General features: G+C 35.6%; 1 protein-coding gene and 1 long non-coding RNA gene across 9 annotated transcripts in view; one reads left to right on the forward strand and one right to left on the reverse strand.

The window, feature by feature from the left end:
* The window catches only part of NKAIN2 (sodium/potassium transporting ATPase interacting 2), a 1,024,303-nt gene extending 1,015,659 nt beyond the window's left edge, over positions 1–8,644 (forward strand). For 4 of the 8 annotated variants that reach the window (XR_010112510.1, XR_010112507.1, XR_010112509.1 and 1 more), the window contains 3 exons: positions 1,392–1,473; positions 2,091–2,179; positions 6,221–8,644. Coding sequence is in view for 3 of the 8 variants with exons in the window: in XM_063605446.1 (XP_063461516.1) it covers positions 1,392–1,473; positions 6,221–6,230 (92 nt within the window). In the remaining 5 variants the exon portion in view is untranslated. The remainder of the gene's footprint in view (positions 1–1,391; positions 1,474–2,090; positions 2,180–6,220) is intronic. The other 4 variants (XR_010112511.1, XM_063605446.1, XM_063605447.1 and 1 more) reach the window with 1 other exon arrangement.
* The window catches only part of LOC117980692 (uncharacterized), a 289,677-nt gene that overhangs the window by 171,919 nt on the left and 97,799 nt on the right, over positions 1–19,959 (reverse strand). The gene's annotated exons all lie outside the window — the stretch shown is intronic.

Below are 19,959 nucleotides of genomic sequence, written 5' to 3' on the forward strand. Positions count from 1 at the left end.
CTCATAGGTTCTGTGGGTTAATAACTCAGACAGGCACAGAGGGGATGGCTTGCCTCTGTTCTCTGATGTCAGAAACCTGAGCTGAAAAGATTCCAAGACTGAGCTGACTCAACAGTGAGGGTCTAGAATCATTTAAGGGACACTTGTTTGACCCACAGCCCACAGGCTACATGCAGCCCAGGACAGCTTTGAATACATCCTAAAACAAATTTGTAAATTTTCTTAAAACATTATGAGATTTTTTGGCATTTTTTTTTTGGCTCACCAGCTATCGTTAGTATCAGTGTATTTTATGTGTGACCCAAGACAATTCTTCTTCTTCTAATGTGGCCCAGGGAAGCCAAAAGCCTGGACACCCCTGATTGAAAGGTATTTTATTTCCCACACCTGGATTTGGATGCTGGCTATCAGCTGATACATTAGTTATACTGTTACTGAAACACTTATCCATTGGTCCTTCATTGATCTCTCCATGCGGGCTAGCTTGGGCTTCCTTGTGGCATCATGGCTGTGTTCCAAGACAGAACATCCCAAAAGAGCAAGATAAAAGTGCATGACACTTTTATGGTCTGACCTTAGAAGCCCCATAGTGTCATTTATAGCATAGTCAAAGCTGCCAGAAATGTCTGCCCACGTTCAAGAGGAAGAGACATACTCAAACCATTGTATGGGAGGAATGTCAAAGTCACATTGTAAAAACATGTAAAATAGGAGATACTCTTACCACCATTTTGAAAAATATAATCTGCCACAGTAACTCTTATTATATCTTATTGTATCTTACATTGCCAAGTATGTATTGAATTTGAATATTTGGTTAGACTGTTCCACATGTTTACCTCTGATTGTTTAAGATGGTAAACCACATTTGGCAGGGACAGCAATGTTGAGTTAATTTACATGACCTCCACCATAGTACCTTGTGCTTGATAACCATAACATGTAATATTATTACTAGTGCTGCAATTGCTGATAGATACATGCACTTGAGTGGTCATTATTTATATTTATATGCTGTAACATTTTGTAGCATGTCACAGAAAATCTACACTAACCAAAAAGGCATATAGCATCTCTATTGTGTAGATGAATTCTATTACTCCAATTAGGTCTTGGTTGTTTGAAAATAGTACATCATTTTTTCTACCAAGTGAATAGATTCTTGTAAGGCAATAATGGAATCTTACAATGAGCAGTGGGGGAGGGGGGCAGCGGAATCACTACCTTGAAGGAACTATCATTTCTTCCATTTCTTTTTTCTTCACAATTAGTTACTTTTAGAAGTTTAATAGATTATTACTAATAAAAGGTTTATTAGTAATCTGTGTGGGGCCTTGATCATGGATGTATATCTCTTCTGAAAAGCTAATTAATGAATTGTCCCTTTTCAGTTGATTTCATAGGTGGCTTTGACTCTTATGGCTATCAAGGGCCTCAGAAGACATCTCATTTACAACTACAGCCTATGTACATGTAAGTATTTTACTTGGAAGGTACTCTTCTGGGGTACTAAAGATAATCAAGTAACTGTATCACGATACAAAATCGATGGCATGCAGCTTTTGTTCAGTTATATTTTTCCAGTATTTTTTCTATTAATATTGTCTTGGCTGGGATAATTTTAATAACATTTTTCCATGAATTTTTCTTATTTGACTTATAAGAAATGCCATTTCTAAAGTTACCTTTAGTCTTACATAAGTATCACCTACATGGCTCAAAAGCCTATGTTAATTATCTACCACTTCTTTGAGTTGCCAAAAAGTTGTATTTTTTGAAAATGATATAATGTAGGCAGTTATATATAATTATATATAAACCATATGTTCTGGTTTCAGTTTACAGTGGTTGTCCTGGCATAATTATTACTCTCAAAAGAGTTCTCATTTAGATGATAAATAATAGGTTCACCCTAGTTGTATGTAGTGTTAAGAAAATAAAAAACTGAGTAATACACTTTCTCTATCATTTTTCTGATGTAAAAGTGAAAATGAACTGGAACATTAACACTGAAATTTATCGAACCCTTAACTCTAGCACTCAGGAGGGCAGACATACAATCAGAGCCTGATTTTTATATCTGTGTTTAGGCAAATTCCCTTGGATAACAACTGATAACAAATTCTATATATCAGCATCAAGTGATATGCTGAATTGCAAGCGAAGATCAAAATAGAAAGTAAGATTCCAATTCATTTTAAAATGTGAACTTCTCTTTGAAGATATGTGTTTGTTGTCGTTGTCCTCCACCATTGAATCATTTTACCTTTTAATATCTTTAGTGTGTAGGATAATAAATGGAGTTTGGGAGTAAGTATTGCTCCTCCAAAGAAATTAATCTTTAAACATCCCCTTTTTAAGCTTCTCTTTAAAAAAAGAATAATCTTGCACCGTGCCTGCCTTTTTCTTTGTGTCACTTGTAGTTCTCTGAAATCATTTGCTAATAGCACCCATAAAACAGACTTTAGCAGTTCAGAAATCAACCAGTATGTTGCTTCATTCAAAGCATTGCTTCTGTAAACACTGTATTACACATTTCCTCTTTTACATCCTCACAACCACTGCACTAATTCATGCAAGTATGACCTGTTAAGTTTTTCCGTCTCTTCCTTATTTCAGAACCTCCATTGTATCCTCCATATGGCTGCCAAATTAATCTTCCTAAAGTACTGCGCTGATGATTTCACTTCCCTACTTCAAAGCTATCAAGGAGTCCCTATTACTTACTCTTGAAACAGTATCTCTTCTCTTCAACTCTTAATAATGTTTGAGTCCCAACCATATGCAGATGACACTGGAGATATTAGGAAAATGTAGTAATGAATAAGAACTAGCCCTGTCCTCCTGAAGCTTATAATCTATTGAGAGCATAAACAGTCTGATAGCTCCCCTTAGCCATTTTTTTCTTGCCTTATCCAAATATGATATGTATTTTTCCAATTCATGCTGTTCTCTTGACAACAAACATCATCTTTTTTCCAAATTCCACTCTTTGAAACCCCACTATCCTTTGAATTTTCTTAAGATATATTCCTTTATGAAACATTTGTTAATCTTTTCTCCTCTAATATTTCTTTTATTTCTTTCCCCATGTACTACAGTTGTTTGCTATGCATGCCATACCTTCCCTATCCCCCCAGAAAGATTCTTGATAGCTACAACAACAAAAGATGATCAATCCTTCACACTCTTTACCATTCTTCTCAATATTTTATGTAACATTCTATAAAGTGTTCTATTTAAAAAGGCAATCAGGACTAGTGGTTAAGACGACCTACTGAAGGCATACTGTCTGAGATTAAATTCCCTCCAACCGTGGGCATGTAACTTTGTTTGAATAACTCTATTTAATTTTACCAAGCCTAAGTTTCCTCACCTGCAAAATAGAGATCACATACAGACTTTATCTGATTGCTCTGAAATTATATGAAACAATATATATAAAGCACATGAAACGTAGGACATGTCACATAGTAAGTGCTTAATAAACATAATTCATTTGTGGTGGAATAATGCTTATGTTAATCAACGTCACTCATGAAAGGCTGTATCAAGTCAGAAGTAACATACACTGCAAGTCATTCCTAAAAGATCTCCTCTGTAAATGGTATATTATATATAACAGCGGTCCCCTGGGCCATGAATAGTCCTGGCCCATGGTCTGTTAGGAGCTGAGCACAGAGCAGGAGGTGAGCAGCAGGTGAGGGAACATTACTGCCTAAGCTCTGCCTCCTGTCTGATAAGCAGCAGCATTAGATTCTCATAGCAGTGTGAACCTTATTGTGAACTGCATGTGTGAGGGATCTAGGTTTTGTGATCCTTATGAGAATCTAATGCCTGATGATCTGAGATGGAACAGTTTCATCCTGAAACCATTCCCCCCAACCCTGGTCTATGGGAAAATTGTCTTCCACAAAACCAGTCTCTGGTACCAAAAAGGTTGAGGGCTGCTGACATATAACATCAGCTCAAGTAACATGTAATACTATATTTCTGCTCAAGAGTAGAATATGGCTAGGCACGGTGATTCATGCCTGTAATCCTAGCACTTTGGGAGGCCGAGACAGGTGGATCACCTGAGGTCAGGAGTTCGAGACCAGCCTGGCCAACATGGCAAAACTCCATCTCTACTAAAAATACAAAAATTAGCCAGGCATGGTGGTGCACACCTGTAATCCCAGTTACTCGGGAGGCTGAGGCAGGAGAATCTCTGGAACCTGGGAGGCGGAGGTTGCAGTGAGCAAAGATCGTGCCACTGCACTCCAGCCTGAGTAACAAAGTGAGGCTCTGTCTCAAAAAAAAAAAAAGGAGAATAAAATATCTACAAGGTTTGTAATTGCTTGCTACTAATAATATTACATAATATTTTACTGTATTGGCCAATATGAGTGACCAATAAATATGATCAAGCTGTAATAAATTAGAGGTAATCTCTCATCTAAAGATAAACATGAGAATGCTAATTATATACAGTTTAATATATTAAATTCAAATCAAGCATTTATAATTCTAATGGGCTTTAAAGAAGAGACTCTACAAAGATAGATATCTTTGTCCAGAATTAAATTGCATAAGGACAAAACTTATGATTTTGTTAAACAGAGCACTTTAAATGCCAACTAAAAGTTATAAAAAATATATTGTTTTTCTCTTTACTGCATGAGAGTGGTAAAATTGTATCAGAGCTTTCAAGTCTCACTGGTCATGAAATAAGTAAATGTTTAATGGAATTCAAATTTAGGAAGTTATGTATACTTCAGGTACATTTAAAAATTACTAGTCAAAATACTCCAATCATTCCTTCCACAAAACATCCCATAGGACACCTCGGATCCTAGAACAGTAAGGTTTTATTTTACAGATGAGGAAACTCAACCCAAAAAAAGGAAAACAAAAGTCACACAACTTGTTACTGGTGCAGCCATGATTATCAACGGGTTTTCCTGACCCCTTCAGTTAGTGTTCTTTCCAAATTCTTAGACAGACTGTGAGTTTGACCTGGTATTACATTCTGATTTTTAATTTGCTTGTTTGTATTCTTAACACTAACTTAGCTGCCACATTTCCATACACAGCTGTGCCTCTCTCCCTTTTCTGCATTCTGTTTATTTCTTTTTTATTTTACATTACGCACTGTTAAATGAAGGGCCTTTTCAACTTCATAGCCCACAAGACCAATCATCTGAGAGCCACTGCTTATTCAAATCTAGTGAAAAACCAAAACTGACACACCTATAAACCTCATCCCCTACTGAGAGGCAGAGAACTTAGCATCTCCTATGTCTTTATCATTTAGAGTGTACCTTCTGTCAACTTGCCATAAATATGTCTTGTAAAGTAAGAGTAATTTAACTTCAGGGGCCAGTCCAAACACCCTAAAAATATTATATAGCAAATGGAAACACAAGCTCTTCCTTGGAAGGAAAACAAATGTTGAAAAGCAATAGGCACTTTTAGCTGTGGGGCTCCCACTGTTCCCAGCAAATCTTCTGTGGCCAAGATCCTGGACAAAGCTTTGAAAACACTGCTGTAACTGACCTACAGTCACAGCTGTGTTTCAGTTCCTGCAAACAATGAATAGACAGTCCTCTTAAGTTGGGTGACTGTTCTTGGTTTGTAATTTTTCAGATGACGTATAACTAACCTAAAAAGGAAAGATTTTAATTATATTTTTCTTACAGTCTGGTACATGTTGTTGAAACAAATCAATAACAACAAAGTTGCTGCACAAAAAAAATCCCATGTCTGCGTGCTCCAGCCCCGGCAACAGATCTAGACTTTGTCTTAAAAAAAAAAAAAATCCCGTGTCTACAGCTTAAGTTTTTAACAAAATAGCTGCTTTGACTACCAGAGACCTATGTGACTGTCAGAGCAAGTAGAGATCTGATTGGGCTTCCAGCAATATAAGAATATCCTATAATATATCACACAACATTTGAAAACATTGCATTCTTTTTGGCAGCCTAATTGTACAGAAGTACATATTCATTTCAGTTGTCCCTGGAAATAGATTCTAAATGACCAAAACTGGCCTCTCTATCCATGCAATTGCCATGAATAAAAAGAAAAGGAGGAAAATTATCTATTTAAAACCCAATTTGGGCTTCTTTTTTGTTTGTTTGTTTGTTTGCTCTTGTGCTTGGAAAGGTGAGAAAAGGTGGTGAGCAGCAGGCACCTGTCACTTTCCCCCTTGACTAAAAACATCTTTTCTCTCTCTTAGGTCAAAATAATACAGATGACTTCAGTATGTCAGCCCATGGACCTTTCAAAGAACTTTTTTCGCAGTGGCCTCCTGCATTTTATGAAGAGCAAGAAGCAACTGAGTTTAAATACATACACGTATTAACAAAACAAATGCAAAGCCTCTACATACAACACTGACACACACACACACACACACACACGTGAGCACGCACACACCAATTCCACTTGACCTCCTCTTTCTAACTGAAACAGACAAATATGCAGGACACGCCCATCTTGGATTTCCTGAAAGCAGGCCCCTTTCTCCCAGGCCTTTGGAAAGTTCAGAAGGAGATGTGTTGATGCCCAACGGTTGCCGGCCATTGCTAACTCCTCTGCAGCCCAGCCGGTTGGCCTCTGTGAGCTGGGAAGTCATCCAAGGCACATTAGTTTGAGAGCTCTGTCTTCTGCACTCCATACATCTTGACAGCACCACGGCTACTTAGGCAATGTAATTGCAAAAACAAACGAAACATGCCATGATGACCTTGTACCCGAAGTCCGAAATGGCAGATTGTCTGCCCTAAAGGCTGTACCGTACATACTTGCCTTAACCCACCTACATTGTGTGCCCAAGAATCCCAGTGCAGACAGCCCCAAGCCACTTCCTTTAGGCTAACACACTGCTATTAATTCTAAATGAGTTCAAGCCTGTGTGTTTCATGTCAAGGAACAAGACTGAATAGCTCAGCAGCTCCAGTGTGTCTGTATAAGAAAAGTGCCAGCTGTCAGCAAAGTGTTTTACCATAGAGCCTCCATTGTGGCCCAAAAGAGACAAGTAACAATAACAATATTTGTCATCTTTATAATTCTAAAATATGGTCTTCTGATGGGGTTGGGGGTGGGACAGAGTAAAACATTAATCTACTAAACTCACTAATCTACTGGAAGCAGAAAGCAGAAATGGCTTAACTCGCTGATTTTATTTATTGCACTCTAGGTGCTTTTATAAGTATCTACAATTGTCTTTTACTAACACAGAAACAGCTGTGGATTTCTATCAACAGAGGCCAACTGAATATGTATTAGCTATGTTTACTCTTTTATATCTAATTCAAATTGAAGACTCTACGTAGGTGAACTTTTTTTTCTAACTTCAGCGTACAAGATTATTTTTGGGTGGGTGGGGGGAGCAATAGTTACCTTGGTGAAATATTTGAGATCTTTTTGTGGTATTTGGGGGATCTGTTGTGTGTTAGAGTGTATTTCAACCCTCCTGTATTATTGTGGCAGAAAAACTGTGCTGTTAACGTAGTTGGCAACAAGATGCCTTTGGAAACTTAATAGTAGGTCAATGTGTTTATGGAATATTCTGAACTCCTAGGAAATTTTGTTCTATATTTTAAAGCATTATTTGGTTTTCATTAGTGGAAAACATAATTAGCTCAGGCTTATCAGGAACTCAGATGAGTCATATTTTTTCTTGGATACACCTGAGACATTAAACTCAATTTTTTAAAACTAACACACCATTCTTTAGTGCAGTGAAATTCAAAAGTTATAAATTGGCATGGAGCAAGTTTTTTCTTTGATTTCTATGAAGTTTCAGTTATTGGATTAAACTACTTTAGACCTTAGCCCATTCGGATCTACATACACCAGTTCCATTACTGTGTTTGCATGGATGTCTGTAATATACACACACATATACATTTGAAAATGATAGAGGAACAAAGAGTTATCATTGGAACATAAACTATAAAAAAAGATTCCAGCACTCATGCTTGAATTTCCTCAGTGGGTTGTATGTTTGTCCATACATACATGTATAAAATAAACAATTGCAAACATGTCAGTGAAACCTCATATGACGCTTTTATAGTGACATGCATGTTTAATGTATGAGAAAAATATTTACCAATGTATTGTCCTTTGATTCCTAAAATATAAATCCTATACATGCCAGAAACTATTCTAATGTGACTTTTAATGTGACTATTAAAAATGAGGTTTCACTGTACATTCATGCTGTGATGCGATTTCACCTTATAGTACATGTATATGGGTACAGAAAATAAACCCTCATATTCCTGCTTTAAGTTACAGCCAAGTTTTCACCAAATCACAACTATCATCACCACCAAAATTTTAAAAAACAGTAGTTGACTACTAAAAAGTAATCAGTGGACAGGTCATTTATGGGATCAGTAAGCACAGTAGTGTGATTATATCTGGGAAAACATCTACAGTTGTACAGCTGTATCCTCCTCAAAATCCGGTGAAGAATGCTATTTTTCTAGGCTGAGCTTTTGTTATAAACCTAATATTCAGAAGGCAAGGGTTATGATCCTGATGTGTCCTTTTTTTTGCATTTGTTAATTCTGAATGTATTTTTAACAGAGTGATTTTTTTGACTTACTAGTGTAATTTGCATTTTAAAAATAAATGGAAAAATACTTAAGTTTCTGAGCCATCCCTGAAAACTCCTGCTGCTTCTCACGGTGTATTTGCTTATGTCATTGACAGAGACACCCTATTAAATTTACATGAAGGCAACACTGATATTTTGTGCAGTGCAGGGATGTGTCAGCAGTGAAAAGAAATTGCCGGGTCATGGCATCATTTCTGCTCAGTCATAGGTAACATGTACTTTCATTATCTGCTAACACTGAGGGTTCTTTTAGAAGACTGCCTGCAATAGACTTTTCATTTGGGGAACCTTCCTCCACCCCCACCTTCTATCTGGGATTTAGAGTTAGCATCAAGCTAATTCATAGTTGGCAGAGAGTTAGGTCACTACATTTAAAAATCTTGGTTAAATTATAGGCAGAGCTTTTTTTTATTTTTACAGGCCAAATTATTTAAAATAATCTAAAATACTCATTTATTTCCACTTTGATGACAGGATCTTTTGTTATTGTTGTTTGAATATTGATATTCACCTCAACAGATGACAGTGTTGAGATAAAGCAGGCAAATAGGAAGGATTAGCCACTGGCATTAGCGATTGTACAAACATTGTTTCAGGTGAGGTTCATTGTATATACCTAAATGATTGAGGGCAGCAGGCGCAGGCTGCTCCAGGCACAGGCTGTGTCAGGTTCGGGATTGTGTCCTCTCTCCCACTGCACACAAACACACACCAGCTCCCATCAGTCAAAATGCTGGAGTTGACTGAAGACATGAAAGGCTTCGAGGCCATATTTTAAGAAGCTGAAGATCAACTTGTAGTCCTTGACGTCTCAGCGGCATGGTGAAAGCCTTGTAAATGATCAAGCCGGCTTTTACTTTTGTCCCCTGTGTAAAAAGTATACTGATGTGTTGTTCATTGAAGTCACTGTGAATAACTTCAGGATGTTTCTTCACACTGTGATGTGAAATGCACACAACAATGTAGTTGCATAAAAAGGACAAAACTAATAGATCAACTATGTGTATATATACTGTAAAGAAAGGATTCTTTCTTCTGGAGTTCTCAATTAAATAGGTTGTGAGTTTGGTAAAATCCCGTGGAACAAGGATCTGCATCTGTTAACTATTAAAAAATACAACTTCTGATACATTTCACTCTACTATACATCTGATACATTTCACTCTACTATAATGAGTAGACCATTTTAATTCAGAAATACAAACTCATTTTAAATAGGTCACATTTTAGAACAAACTTTTGAGATCCAAACCTATTCATAATTCAAACCCTTAAACTAAAACCTACTAAGGTGGTTAAGGAACTATTCAATATTACCTTGTGTCCTGAAAATGCAAATAACTCGCCATTGCACAGCAAATTTTAAGATGTATACTCTGGTCAGAATAGAATAAAACAAATCCCAGACTCTGTAAACTGACCCTGAGTTTTAAAAATTCAAATAAACTTTGATAAGGAAGACCCTAAGACAGTATTAAATCATAAAATATTTCTGAATTATTGTGTGTCAAGTTCAGTATAGTATCAATGTTAAATATATTTTATTATATCACAGTTTTTTAAAACTGATAATCCAAATTAATATGTAAACATGTATATATGATGTGTTCTTATACATTAGTAAGACACTTATGTGTTCAATTTCAGGGCTATACGTTTTTCTGTTATTTTGTTTACAGTACACTTAGAGGTAACTAATACTAGAGAGATTAAGATTACGTAAGCAGTCTCATGTTGACTATTCCCAATACTCTTCAAGAAAATATTTCTTCAGATGTTTCATCTGTCTTTGGTAAAATTTTAGCACTCAACACTTGTACTTAGGAAGCTTTTACATGAAGATCCTTACATTGTAAAATTCCAGTTATTCTCATCACATGCAAATCTTTGCTTAGGATCCACTGTCCAAGGCTCTTTTCCTTTTATTTATGCCTACTTTCCACCCACTCCAAGAAAGGAAAGAACAAAGTCTGTGATTAATATACGATGTCCAGTTTACAATATGCGAGCATCTTGAAACAATTTTGATAGTTATGAGAGCCAAATGTATACAACATACATGTATTTTATGACTTTTAATTCAACAAAACTTGAACTAGATAATACATTCGAGGATCACATCTACCACTGAAATCTGCACCGGTGTTAGGAGACGTGACTACCCATGACAACAAAGACAAGCTGCATTTCCCCTAAAAGGGATAAAGGCGGATTTTTATAATGAAGGTCATTTTTTAAAAATCCTTAATTATTATGGAGTTTAGAATCAAAATGCACTTAAAATTTTAAAGTAACAAAAGTTAATTTCTGTAAGACAAATTCAGAGAGAAAAAATCCTTTTACAAACTACATGTTGATGCTCTTACATGTTCTAAATTGTTATTAAAATTAATGTGAGCATTTTCTATAATGAAAGTACCTTAATAATGTGGCACCTTAATAGTAAAACCGGTATATTTTTAACATCTAATTCTATGAATTTAAACTGTACCTGCAAAGGAATAAAACAACTCCCAGAAAACATTGCAAATTTGGTGCTGTCACCCCAAGGGTGATGGATTGATTCAATTAAACAGTAAGTCTTTTCTAAGAGTCCTTCAGGGAGTTATTTACCAGAGGCATATCTTGTTTATTCCCTTCCATGAGCCTGTCATTTTTCTTCATTATTCTTCTGGTTTTACTTCTTATATCATTTGGGGATATGCTGATCTTCATGTACAGAAGGTTTTGCACACAGCTGTCCAGACATACATCTTTCAGACTTCAAACTGGAGGCCACCAGAACACCTGAGCCTCTTGTCACTGTTTACTCAAGCTGACCAAGATACTCTCAGGATGAAGTCAAATAGCTAGACTTACAAATTGTAAATCAATGGGAAAGTATCAAATTGAATGAAAGCTATGAAAAATTATTCTTAAAGGTAGTAACCTTGTGTTCCACACGTCATGGAACTGGCTTCACCATAGACGACCTCCTAATCTCCAAAAGCAAGTAGGTAGGAGGAATAATAGATGGCTGAGAGGCCAGGACCCATGCTAATAATTCATGGTAAAACAAAAACATATTCAGTGATTGTGTTGTTTTGGATACTGAAAGAGAAATAAATAATCTTAAACATGAAACATTTCTGTTTCTAATGGACCAAATCACCTGTCAGTTTAAGTTACAAAGAGTAAGGATTCCGTCTCACACCTGTAGAATGGCTGTTATCAAAAAGACGAAATATAGGTGTTGGCAAGGATGCAGAGGAAAGGGAACCCTTGTGCACTGTTGGTGGAAATGTAAATTACTACACTATTATGAAAAATGCTATAGAGTTCCTCTGAAAATCAAAAATAGGACTACCGTATGATCCAGCAATCCCATTACTGAGTATATATCCAGAGGAAATGAAATCATCATGTCAAACAGATATCTACACTCCCATGCTCATTGCAACATTATTCACAATAGCCAAGATACAGAATCAACCAAAGTATCCATCAACGGATAAGTGGATCAAGAAAATGTGGTATGTATGTGTATATATATAAAATATATGCCTGCAATGGAATACTATTCAAGCCTTACAAAAGAAGGAAATCCTGTCATTTGCAGCAATGTGGATGAGCCTAAAGGACATTATGTTAAATGAAATAAACCAGACACAAAAAGATATAGACTGTATAATCTCACTTATATGTGGAATCTAAAAGGGCTGAATTCATAGAAGCAGAGAGTAGAATGGTGGTTGCCAGAGTCTGAGGGTGGGGAGGATTACAGAGATACTGATCAGAGGATACAAAATTTCAGTTAGACAGGAGGAATAAGTTCAAGAGATCCTTGTACAACATGGTGACTGTACTTATTAATAACAACGCATTGAATACTTAAAGATTCCTAAGAGAATAGATTTTAAGTGTTCTGACCACAAAAAAAGAGAAACATGAGGTAATAGATATGTTAATTAGCTAGAATTAGCCATTCAACAATGTATACTTACATCAAAACATTATATTGTACACCATAAATACATACCATTTTTATTTTTTGTCTACAGAATAGTAAGGATTCAAGAAGAAATTGTCTGGAGAGGAGCCTCTTTACTAAATCTTGCTGTCCAGCACTAGCTACGTAGTTTGCTGGGCCCAGTGAACAATGAAAATGGGCCTCTCATTCAAAGGGTAGGAAAAAAGTGCTGCCAAAGGTATTAAAGTATAAAACATTTTCCTTTAACAATATTTTATTACTGATAAAGTATAATGAGGGTAGTAATAATATATGAGTAACAATATATAATTATAAAATATAAAAAAGAATGAGTGTCATAATTGTATAATACAATAAATATACTTTATTAATGGGACATCTCAATGATTATAAGATTTTTCTGACTCATCTTTCTGCAACTTTATTGATTAGATCATCAAAATGTAAACTTTTAGCCAGCTCATTTTCAATCAACACAATTGAAGAAGATGTCAGCCATTCTTGGCAAATGCATCACAATTTCTTATGTTTTTTAATTTTAAGAAGAATCTTTTTGCTGACCCAACTGTTGCTGGAGTTATTATGAATATTTTAGAGACTGTGAAAATATTGGGATACATTTCTGATAAATTACTTTGAAAATAATTAGGTAAATAATTTTGAAAGATAAATTTGGCTGGGCACTAGGTGGCCAGATCACTTGAGGCCAGGAGTTTGAGACCAGCCTGGCCAACATGGTGAAACCCCGTCTCTACTAAAAATACAAAAATTAGCCAGGCGTGGTGGCACACACCTGTAGTCCCAGCTACTTGGGAGGCTGAGGGGGGAGAATCACTTGAACCCAGGAGGCGGAGGATGCAGTGAGCTGAGATAGCACCACTGCACACCAGCCTGGGCAACAGAGCAAGACTCTGTCTCAAAAATAATAATAAGATAAATTTTAGTCATCTAGAGCTGATAATTCACAAAACACTTTTTCTGAAAAGATTTAACTCTTCATAAAAATTAGTTTCTTTAGTTTTATCTAAATTTTAAAATTCAGATGAAATGTTTTTAAAAATGTTTACCTAATTTTAAATCATTTAAATCATTTAATTTAATTTAATTTAATCATTTAATTTAAATTATTTAAAATTAAAACAAATTTTGACTTAATTTTTAAATAATTAATTTTCCTTTTTTAATTATCTAAATTTAATTAAAATTTTAACTTGTTTGGATTTGATTTTAAGTAAAAAGCTATACAGTGGCATTTTAGTGTTTTCTCTGACATTTCTTGTAATTTGTGGAGGTTGTACAAGAAACTGAAATTGGCTTCATGATTTGTATATAATTCAAAACATGTTTATGTATTCTATCACTATATCCTTCATTACAAGAAAATTAATTTTTCATATTCTTTATTAGTAATTTGTTTATCTGAAGCTTTATATGACAATAGAGTTATTTTCTGTCTACTGCAGATGCTACAATATTTAAGTTAATTTTCTTTGTAAGCCTGTGGATATATGATTTGGAACGTTTCAACGGCTTTCAAAACTGAAGACCATAAACTCCTTGAATACTTTCTAATTCAATTAACTTTCCTATATGCTTTATTGCGATGTCTATGTGTGTGTGAGTTTATTTTTAAATAATTTACTGAAAAAGTTTACCGGCTGAGCACCAAGAGTTACTGTCCCAACACTAAACCAGGGAATATTTGTGCAGAAGCTGCAAAGAGTTGCTCTCTTGGGGGATTAACAGGCAATTTGGTTTCCCATGGTTCCCAACACTGCCTGGGTCCCCTGTTTTCCCAATATACAAGGTACAGATACCTTGCTGCTGCTGTCACTGTTCTCATTGCCAATATAGTTGCAGGTCCCTTATGGGACCCACACTAAGCCCAGTGGCTCCCTGGGCACCCTCAGTCCTGTGTGTGCATGCCAGGTAGCCAGGCCAATCACTATGCACCCTGCATGCTGTGCCCAGGGCCCAGGGCCAGTGCCATTGGGCACTGCTGTTGGATCACAAAATTTCCATGGACACACCCCAGGAAATACCCTCTGCTAACAACATGCTGAAAAATAACACCTTAAGAATTTCATGAAGAGGACGGTAGAGTGATAAACCAACCATCAGACCCCTCTGAGAATGGGAACCATGTGCAACGAACTGCACCCATCACATGCCCATTAAGCCAGCTGTGCCTGCTAGAGGAGTCAAAAGTAAAAACTTCTTTCCACCCCTGCTGCCACTTCACCCTTACGCCCCATTTGTTACTGAAATAAATTGAATTAAGACTTATTTTACTTATTAGTAAAAATAGTCTCAGGATGCTTTTTATAAGAATGATGAATGATTGTGTTTCCAAAGTATTACATGGATAACAAGGCTGGCGAGTAGTTTTGAACCATCTAATGAATTGAATTAAATGTCTGGTTACATGATAAAAACATGTAATCGAGACTAGCCTGGCTAACATGATAAAAACATAATATCTTCAACACGATAGAAGTGTAATAAAAACATGAAGTCATGTTTTTATTGCACTTCTATTAAAGAGAGATGTTTCGTTTGGCTAACTGAAATCCATTATAGTGCATGGGCACTAACATTCATGATTATGATTCAACTAAGGGATTCTGAGAATGTAAATTCAATAAGAAAAATTTTAAATAACAGCAAGTGCTGCTTTTTAGCTAAAATTATAAAATAAGAATTGAGGTTAATGATAGTGTAAGTTTAATTATTTAATATAAGATGGATTTATTGTTCATATGCATGTAGAAGCTAAAAATATACCCAATTATAATGCATCTTGAATTGAGACATTCCATGTCAAAAGAGTAAATTGAAATGACTATATTTTACGTAATTAAAGATTGTATTTTCTTTATCTATATTTTCTATATGGGCATATATTGGAAGCACTGGAATACTAAAGTTTCCTTTACTTTTTTTTTCTTTTTTTTAACATTCTGCAATGTAAGATAATATTAAGTATACAATAAGTGACACAATATTCTACGTGGTCACAGCACCTAAGCAGTAGACCCAAATTTCAAACCAAGTTGTTCTATTCATAAAGCCCACAATTCTAACCTCTAATAAAAAAAAATCTCCAGAGAGCAGTATGCAGATGTAAGTAGCTATGTTTTTTCTTTGATATCAGAGAAGGCTTATCTCTCTGATTACAGTCAATCTTATTCACTCACAGAACGAATTGTTCCCACCCTATTCAAGGAACTTCCTTCCTTCAACCCACCTCACACACTCCCACTTTCCACAAATACATTTAATTCAGACATGAAATGGGATTTCTTGACAACAAAGCCTCATTAGGAAGAGAGTGGATTTCAGGAGAAGATGCTAGAATTATCCCTCTCGTGGCTTATCTCTGGTCCTATCATGACCACAGGATGTTCACCAACATGCTTTCCCAGTCTGTGCAGGGAGAAATAAAAGCTCAGTAAACTTTGACAAATTTGGTCAACTCTCAAGGGAAACAAGGTGTTTATGACAGATTGTGTCTATAAGATCTTTTCTCTATGATTCCCATTTTGGTTGTGCTTGACATTTAAAATGAAAACTAACAGAGCAGTGCTGAGCAGAAACAGAAAGGAACAGTGATGGGCAGTAAACCAGGCCTTGCTTAGTATTTGGTGTCAGTGCCATGCATTCTTACCAGCAGCATTCAGTGTCACCACAAAAAGTGACATCTTCCTGAGGAACTGTTTACATTAGAAGACTAAAGAAAAGCTAAAACTTCCAGTTCTCCAACATACGTGGCAGTGTAATGGTATTCCCTCATTCTAGCCTCATTAAACACCTTTTGGTAATTTCTCTTTCACAAATAGTGAATATTAAAATGAAAAACCAGGCATCAGAACAAAAAGAAAAAAGAAAAAAAAAGTATTTCCTAAAACAATAATTAAAGTTTCTTACATTTCATCCATAAGAGTCAACAGCTTTTTATGTATATTATTGATTATTAGTAGTGTGGTCGCAAATTCAGTCTTTCTTTGGTTGACAATTTCTATTTGTATTTAAAGAAAGGGAAACCTACAACAGCTGATATGACCCTTAAATTGTAATTCTAGATTAAAATCACTATGTTAGTTTTCTATTGGTGCTATGACAAATTATCACAACTGAGTGGTTTAAAACAACACAAATAAATACAGGTGACTGGCAGGCAGAATAATGACCCAAAGATGTGTATGTCTTAATCCTGAAACATACAAATGTGTTACCTTATATAGCAAAAGGGATTTTTGTAGTCACTTTTGCAGATGTGATTAATTTAAAGATTTTGAAATAGGTAGATTATGCTAGATTAGCCAATGTAATTACAAAGGTCCTTTTAAGAGGGAAGCAGAAGGACCAGAGTCAGAAAAGGAGATGTGACAAAGGAAGCACAGGTCAGAGTGTCAAAATGACTTAAGGATGCAATGCTGCTGGGTTTGAAGAGGGAGGAAAGGGCCACGAGATAAGGAATGCAGACATCCTCTAAAAGCCAGAAAAGGCAAAGAAAAGGAAGGAAGATGTCAACAGGACTGTGTTCCTTCTGGAGGACACATGTTGACATCTGACATCTTCATTCAAGCCCAGTGAAACCCATTTTGGACTTTTGATCTTTGGAACAATAAGATAAATTAATGAGAACACATGGACACAGGAAGGGGAACATCACACTCTGGGGACTGTTGTGGGGTAGGGGGAGCGGGGAGGGATAGCATTGGGAGATATACCTAATGCTAGGTGACGAGTTAGTGGGTGCAGTGCACCAGCATGGCACATGTATACATATGTAACTAACTTGCACATTGTGCACATGTACCCTAAAACTTAAAGTATAATAATAATAAATAAAATAAAATAAAAGCCTTATCTTACAAAAAAACCCCAAAGCCTTCAATTCACCTAATATTTTTCAATAGAAAATTAGATAAATTATGGTACTCCATGTAACAGAATATATTTTGCATCTATTAAAAACAATGAGGTAGGCTGGGTGCAGTGGCTCATGCCTGTAATCCCAGCACTTTGAGAGGCCGAGGCAGGTGGATCACTTCAGCCCAGGAGTTCGAGACAAGTTTGGCCAACATGATGAAACCCTGTCTCTACTAAAAATACAAAAATTAGCTGGGCGTGATGACATGCGCCTGTAATCCCAGCTACTCAGGCAGCTGAGACACAAGAATCACTTCAATCTGGGAGACAGAGGTTGCAGTGAGCTGAGATCGTGCCACTGCACTCCAGGCTAGGCAACAGAGTGAGACCCCCATGTCAAAAAATAAATAAATAAAAATAAAAATAGGCCTAGATAAACTAGCAAATGAACAAAAGCAAAGTGCAATACGTTTAGTTTCACTTCTGTATGTTTTTAAGAACACACAAAGGACTATGTACATACACTATTCTACACATCAATGTTCTTTTCTCCAAGGAGAAATGTATGGGGAGGGTGACTTTTATTTGCCATTTTATAAATTTCTGTAGTATTTTTAATATGTGCATGTAATATTTTTATTTAATGAACACTTAAATGTGAATTTATGTTGTGCTTTTTTGGAAAGTGTTCAATGGCATATCCCATATTTTCCTAAGCGATTGTGAACCCAAATGAATGGGTAATATAATATAGAAAACTCCATAAAAATGTTATGAATTGATAGATAGCAGCTAATTCATTCTAAAGACTTTCTTTTCTTTTTTCTTTTACTCACAGTCACTCTTTAGAAGTGATGTATTAGAAATGAGTTGGATTTTATGAATCATTAGCAACAGTGGGATGCAGTGGAAATAATAGTGGCCTGAGAGTCTCATCATGTCTCTTCCACTTGGATACCTTCAGCCTAATACTCAGCAATCTCCTGTATTAAAAAAAAAGGCGACTAGTTCATCTTTAAGAATCTGTCTTTTCTTAGAATTTCAGAATTCTAACATATTGATAGGAAGCAGAGGATTTGATCCTAATTTTAGTAGTCCTGTGAACCCTTTTGAGATTTTTAGGATCTTACATATTATATATTATAATTGAGAATGCTGACCCTCAGAAAAGGCATCTTATACCAAGGTGTGGGCTAGTTCCTGAGAACTGAGGTTTCTGTAACAAGAGCTTTTTAGTGGGAACTTCCAGTTTTGTTTTTTTTTTTAATTTCCAAAATATGAAAAATGTACATTTGTCTATGATAATTCAGATCTTATTAAGATGGCCAAGGTTTTTCATAAGCAAAATCTATTCTGACGCCATCTACCCAAACAGATCCCTAACAATATTCACTGCAGAGAAATTCATTCTTGTGTCTACTCTAAGTGCACTTTTCAGAAATTTAATGTTATTGACATTTACTTTATTTTCAGTGAAGACAGAATAGCTGCTTATCACTCCAAAAATGGTAATAAACACTTCTTTTAAAAATATCTGCCATATGGGTTTGTATTTGTTTCTTGTTATTTCAAAATAACCCCAATCATTGATATATCAGAAGGGGAAGCATTTACATCTAGAAACAAGGCAAAGAAAACCATATGTGCTTCCACAATGGAGCACTCAGGAAAGTGAAAACATAGTACTGATACATGCAGATGCTGTGTATGAGTCATGGGCAACAGGAAAGACAGCAACCACTCTGTCTTCATCAATAAGAGGACATTGATAACCAAGGGTCTCTGGAGAGTACATATATATATATGTGTATATATATATATACATACGTATATATATATATATACACATATATATACACACACACACACACATATATACTCATTCATATCTGCAAATTGTAACGAAGATTGTACTTAAACATTATGTATGATTTTTAAAAAATTTATGATATGTATTTTTCTCTAACTTTGGTAACTGTTGAGTGCAAATCTTATAAAGACAAGCTCTGAAATACATCATCATTTATTCGTAAATTTCTCATTGCATAAATAAATGCCCACTTTTCAGAAATAATTTTTGCTGGAATAGTCTCATATTGTCCACCAGACATTTCACTTATAAATATCCACTAACCCATGTATGTGCCGTGGAACAGATCTCAAATTTTCCAATTGAGATTATCAATGAATTTGAATATATCTTGTCTTTCACAGCTGTATTAATCAACTCAATTTGTGGAGGATCCACTGTGTACTATAAACTCTGATGGAATACAAATATATTTTAAGACTGGGATTTCTGCCTCACTGAACATAAAGAATTAATAACACATGGTAAGTGTGCAGTGAGTTCTATAGATATGAATGCTGATTATAACCACTTATGGCTAAAAACAGTCTAATTTCAGTGGTTTATTTCTTATGCATGTTAATGAGATTTCCCTAAGCAAATGACAGTGAATATGGTCTTAGTAAGGAAAAATAAAATGCCTCTGATGAT

Source organism: Pan paniscus, chromosome 5 (assembly GCF_029289425.2).
Source record: "Pan paniscus chromosome 5, NHGRI_mPanPan1-v2.0_pri, whole genome shotgun sequence".
NCBI classification, from domain to species: Eukaryota; Metazoa; Chordata; class Mammalia; order Primates; family Hominidae; genus Pan; species Pan paniscus.